Below are 6,332 nucleotides of genomic sequence, written 5' to 3'. Positions count from 1 at the left end.
CTATATGTTACAATGTTTCATAAACTGCCCGCTCAGAGGCCTGCAGCGGGAGGTGGGGAAAGTTGGAGTCCGCCGTCATTGAAGCAAGCAAGCCTCATGTTTAGTTTAAGCTGCCTGGCTGCCGGCCACCATCTTAGCTGGCAGTTAATTTGCATATCTCTCTGATTAGCCAATGGGAATGGTAGCGGTTGTACGCCAATTACTATGTTTCTCTTTTATTAGATAGGAGGATTATTTTCCATATGAACAACTGTAAACCTACTTTTGCCCCACCCTGTATATTGCAGTATTAGAATGCATTGTGCAAGTTGTCTGCATGAGTCTTTATCTGCCCTAGTGTGTTTCGGACAAAATCTGCCTGAGTCTTTCAAGAAGTGACAGATTCACTGGACCCTGAGGCATTGCCTTGGTGGTTAAAAAGTTCTAATGTGACATTGCACTGCCTCCTCTTACTGAAGGTCCCATTTGACATACCCAGCCCCATTTCTTATTACCCTTTAACGTACCTGGTTTAAGCAAGTTCACTCATAGTCACATTGTTTTTTGATTCAGACTCTGACCTCATTCATTCATTGACCAAATATATATGGAATTCTTTGTATATGCCAAGCACTGTGCTGGACATTGGTGGTAAACAGAACTGACTCAGTCCTGTCTCCTTGGTGTTTATAGTCCAGTGGGAAGTTAGACACAGCTAAAAGTCAAGGGATCCCTTTCACTTATACTTCACAGTCTTACCCAAGGTTTCCTCTGTTCTTATAAACTTCTTCCTTCCTCCACTGATCTTCCTTTTCTCACCTCCTGTAGTATCTGCTTTCACTAGTGTACACGTTAAATACATTCATGTTCCCTATTTCATGCATTTTGTTTTGTATCACCAGCTATGTGGGAGCCTCTTGGCATTAGTAAATATGTATTCCACCAAAACACTTGCTCAGCATGGAGCCATCATGGACTTGAAGTAAGTGCTTAGCATATGTTCATTAGGAGTACTTACTTTAGCCTTGGGTGGCAACAAAGGCCCATCAGTGTGGCTAGCCCTTGATTGTTCATTACAAAGTTGAATGACCCTCTCTGCCTGTCATCAGAGGCCTTCTCAGCAGCCTGTGCCTTCAAATCATATCATTTGGCTCCTTCAAAGGTAGAAATAGTGAGTGATCACTATTACATATACTAGTAGGAGATTTACCCGCAAGGATTAAACTCGTTTTTCAAAGTGGATATCAATAGTATTTGTAGTAGCTTTCATGTAATGATTGGTTTTGGTCATTGTGCTCTGTTGGCATGAATCATTACATTTTTAGGGTGAGCATAAGCAAATCTGATAGCTTAATGAAAACGTGTATTTGATAGAAATACCAATTTTTAGGACTCTTTAAAAATATCCATATACTGCCCTGGCCAGTGGGGCTCAGTGGTTACTGAGGGGTCACAGGTTCAAATTTCGGTCAAGAGCACATACCTAGATTGCAGGCTCCATCCCCAGCCCTGGTCACGGTGTGTGTGGGAGGCAACCAGTCGATGTATCTGTCTCCCTCTTCCCATTTTCCTTTCCTCCCTTCCTCCCTCCCTCCCTCCCTTTCATTCTCTGAAAAATCAATAAAAATAATATCCTCATGTGAGAGACTAGAACCTGTCTCCAAACCCACCCCAATACATAGGGTTAGGAAACCAACGAGCCAGAGAGGTTAACTCTCTGGATCTAGGTACAAACTAATATATAAAGCCAAAACTCCCTCTTTGACTTCTAGCCCAATTTTCCTTAAGGATAATGTTAGAAACATAAATTTGTGTTGAGTTTGGTCCTATGGTGCTTTCTTCCCTTTTATGGGCGGAGGGGGGGGGTGTCTGGGGAAGGGGGTCAGGCCAGGGATAATAAGAGGACAGCCAGTTCCTGGTTTATACGCTGCTGCTAAGACATTAAGCCACCAGGATGGATGAGACCGATTGCCTCCCATTTGAGTATGTGTTTCTTCAGGGAGCATCCAGAGACAATGGGGTATCCCAAATGACTCAGTGTGGTTCTCTCTCTCCCTTTCACACTTTTTCCTCTCTGTCCTTCTTTCCATCTCTGTCTTTCCCTCTTTCCATCTCTCCTCTTTCTTGCTTATTTTTCCTTTCAGAAAACCACAGCTTTTGGGCTCTTACAGATCTGGATTAATCAGATAGCTTTCTGAAAGATTTTTTAAAAATCGGAACATGTAAAGGTTGGCTATGGTGGGAGTGGCAGGATCATCTTCCTCGTAATTCTTTCTGCACCAACTTACACCATGCCATATGTATTCTACTTTAACAACATTGTACAAATGCTTTGGTGTTGTATGCACAGATAAAGTTAGTCTTTAGCATAGGAAATGTGTATTTCTAACAGGATGACAATCAGCAGTATAAGCCAGATACATAGCAGCAACTAGTTCTGAGGAAAATGGAAGCCCCTGGCTCTGATACTGTGTGTGTACAAGACTTTAGTTTAAGATTAGTCTCACTGGAAAGTTAGAGGCCCCTGAGATTTTTACTGCTTTTTCCCTAGTTGCTTATTTAAACTTCCCAGTCAATTCTCAGATTTTTCAGAAACTTATTTCAAATTTAAAAGTTATCTTTTAAAATGAATTTCTAAATCATTTGCTTTCTCCTAAGGGAATGACCCTTTGGAAAGAAATGTTATTTTACTGTCTGGATATGCTATTACTTAATAAAGACATCAAAGACTTAGAGATCTTATTAATCTTTTTCCAAAGTACATCGTTGGTTGTACTTGATGAATTTGACTAGTAGTAGTATATTGAAGGTTTAAGTTCTATCATTATTTTTAAAGGTAATTAGGATGGCAATCAAAGATAGTGGGGTATACCTGTATCTTGGGGGGGTGGCTTCTTGCTGGGACTAGCCTATAACACAACTACTTTAACTAGAGCCTGGCTGGTGTAGCTCAGCACCAAGAGATTACCAGTTCATGCCCTGACCAGTTTGGCTCAGTGGATAGAGCGTCAGCCTGCAGACTCAAGGTTCCCAGGTTCAATTCCAGTCAAGGGCATGTACCTTGGTTGCGGGCACATAACCCAGTAGGGAGTGTGCAGGAGGCAGCTGATCGATATTTCTCTCTCATTGATGTTTCTAGCTCTCTATCCCTCTCCCTCTCTGTAAAAAATCAATAAAATATATATTTTTTTTTAAAAAGAGTTCACCGGTTCAATTCCCAGTCAGGGCACATGCCCAGGTTGTGGGATCAGTCTCCAGTAGCGGTAGTTCAGGAGGCAGACAATCAGTGTTTCTATCTTGTCTCTCCCTCTTCTTTCATCTCTCTCTAAAATCAATAAAAACAACATTTTTTAAAATAAATTAACTCTACTACTGACTAGAAAATGTAGTTAACAAATAATGAGCTCCTGCTGGGGTATGGAAGTAAAAAGTATTTTCTGGAAATCAGTGGTACAGATTTATATGTGAGAGTAAGGGGAGGATATATTTAAAGATAATGGAAAGTATATTTAAGCATATTAGAAAGAAATGATTATTAATTAACCAATAATTTGAAACAGCTAATTTTTTTTTTCCTTTTTTAGAAAGACAACAAAGTTGCTGCATAGTCTACAAACAAGTCTTTGGAAATAGGTGAATTTCTAGCTCTTCAAGGTCCTAAGAATTGGTTTCAGCCTTTACCAAGAATGAAGAAGTGAATTCGCTGTATATTTGTCACCAGCACTGGGTTTTTTTGTTTGTTGGTTTGTTTATTTTTCTGCTTAATTTCAAAGATATGATGCAGTTATATTGGGGGGGAAGGGGCAGCTCATCTTTAAAAATGAGCATTAAATATATTTGAAATAGCAGAAGGTTAAGTAATTTCTTATGTGTAAACTAAAGCAGTACTTCAATGGGACTTACAAGTATTTTTTCATCACTGAAAGGATTTTTCTTATCACTAAATTGTATTTGGCAATTATTGCAAGTTACCTGCAGTTAGGGCCGTGATACTGTGTTTCAAGCCACAGAAGGGTGTGTTTGTGCGTGTGTGTGTGTGTCTGTGTCTGTGTCTGTGTATCTTTTTCCCTTTCTTCTTGGAAATCCTGTAATATCCCTTTTGAGGTAGCTTATTTCATCAGTTAATTGGGGTGCTGGATGGTAGAGAATTTTGTTGGTCACCTATATACACACAGTAAATACTGTTTCTTAGGCAAAGGTAACTTTTTTATATAGTTATAAAATTCCATTATATTCCATTGCCAAAGAAACATTAAGAACTTTGTATAGCTGTATAAAAAGCAACTAATTTTTTAAAGAATAAACATTTTAAAGTCAGCAAACATACTGTGTCCTTGCAGAAGTTGTGCTGAGGAACAGAGCTATGGGTGGGTCTTTTTTTTTTTCCATAGCTTTCCAGGCTTAAGATTTTTGGTTTTGATTTTCTGTTTTAATGTTTAGAACACAAATGAAGATTTGATACATTCTTTTATTAAGGATAAATTACTCATGTTCATTGTAAGAATTTCATTTTATAGTAAATGGCATATCACAGGATTTGTCCAAATAATAGATATTTTCAGTATATGAATGTAAATAATCATAGATAACCATGTACTTAGCTGTATTTTCAAATAAATAAGTCCTCCCCTTTTTTTAAGACAGTAAAACTAGGCAGCAATTAACCTGTTCTTCCTGATAATGCCTGGAATTTTGTCGTGATAAGTTGACTCATTCCATTATATTTCAAGAGGATTCAGAGTGTTAGAAATTATTTTGGCAACTTATCAGATATCGTAGCACTGGTCCTTGGGCCTGTGATTCACAAATAACTCAATATAGAGTTCATTGCTAACTATAAATTACTAGTAAATCTTTTTGATATTTTAAGCTATACTGGGGGGAAATCTGGCCACCTTGTGTTTTATGAAGGCCATGGAATAAAGGGATCCAAAGATTTAAATATTCTTATCTCTCTTGATTTTGTTAACTTTCTCCGTAAGCTATTCAGTAGTGATAAAGATGTGGAAAACTGCACAGTAGAATTAGAATATTTAAAGATGGTTGATATTTTTAATTTTATATCTTTTGTATAGCTCTACAAGAAGATGTTTTGTAATTTGGTTTCATTAAGTTTCAGTACTTGACAGCCATAATTTAGATAATATTGTTTAATACTGTTTGTTTGCATGTTAACAACAAAACCTTTTGGAGGACCCATAAATCATGATATTGAACACATTTTTGAGGCATTCTTAACATCAAAGCAAGTGCTATGGCAATACTTATAGACTGTTTGAGATGTCCTGGGCCTGTTTCGAGAAGAAAAACTGTAAATACCAGTTCTACATGCTCTAAAAATATGAATTCATGCATTTTCCAAGCCCTCTGGGTCACTGACTAGGGCATTTGGTGCCCCAATAACTGGCAGCATGGCATACCTGCAGTGCACCTTACAATATTAAAGCAAGGATTTTATTCTAAGACAGAATAAAACTCTTCAATAAAAAATGTTCGTCAAAGTTCTTTCTCTTTAAACAGTAATGTTTTCTTACAATAGAAAGATAAAGGCATCTTTAAAATGTCAGAACGGAATTATGGTCATGTTTATATTCCCTAAAAGAACTAAATTATTTTCTCTCTAAGATTTATTTATTGTTATAGGTGTTTAGGTAAAGGAACAAGCCCCCTTCTCCCCCTCTAGAGTGGAGACCACACCTAAGTTCAAATCTGCGACATGAGGAGACAGCCAAGTGGAAAACCTCAGTCTAGAATGTGACCTCTGGCCAGGCAGGTGCAAATGAGGAGAGAGGGAAGGGCTGGCTCCTCCTAAATTCACTTATTGGATAGACCTTTTTCCCCTCCAAAATTGGAACTTAATGTAAGGGGTAGAAAGATAGGTCAGGAATGTTAATCCAGCTCAATGGCTCTTAATCAGAGTCTGAACTGACATCCTAGGAGTAATTAGGAAAGTGAAGAAATGTGTTTTGGGCTGTCCCAATGACTAGGAACAATTAGCATTTAAGAGTCAGGGTCAGGGATGGTAAATGTCCTACACTATGCTGGACAGTGCCACATAATCATTTATCCAGCCCAAAATACAGCAGTAGCCCTTCCACTTTGAGAAATACTAGCTGAACTCCCTCCACGTGGGAAGACAATGAGTGGGGGATTCAGTTCCTCCCTGCCCCCCAAACTAACTTTATACATGGGACATGAAAGGACAAGTATAAAGGGACTTTACTCCCAGTAGCAGTGTCAGCATTTAGGGAACCCATTGTCACAGTAGGAGTTACCACTCCATCCAGTTCCCTCTCTGGTGGTTCACAAATCTCTTATCAGAATCTCCTGAGAAGCACTCTTAAAGTCCAAAT

At 38.5% G+C, this 6,332-nt stretch overlaps 1 protein-coding gene across 2 annotated transcripts in view; it reads left to right on the top strand.

Moving 5' to 3' along the window:
- LSM14A (LSM14A mRNA processing body assembly factor) overlaps positions 1 to 5,469 on the top strand; it is a 77,442-nt gene extending 71,973 nt beyond the window's left edge. For both annotated transcript variants that reach the window (XM_006762165.2, XM_006762164.2), the window contains one exon: positions 3,564 to 5,469. In XM_006762165.2, the coding sequence (XP_006762228.1) occupies positions 3,564 to 3,587 (24 nt within the window). In that variant the 3' untranslated portion in view covers positions 3,588 to 5,469. The remainder of the gene's footprint in view (positions 1 to 3,563) is intronic.
- Positions 5,470 to 6,332: the final 863 nt, after the last annotated feature.

The sequence above is a fragment of the Myotis davidii genome, unplaced genomic scaffold (genome assembly GCF_000327345.1).
Source record: "Myotis davidii unplaced genomic scaffold, ASM32734v1 scaffold77, whole genome shotgun sequence".
NCBI classification, from domain to species: Eukaryota; Metazoa; Chordata; class Mammalia; order Chiroptera; family Vespertilionidae; genus Myotis; species Myotis davidii.
This window is presented reverse-complemented; position numbering and strand designations above follow the sequence as displayed.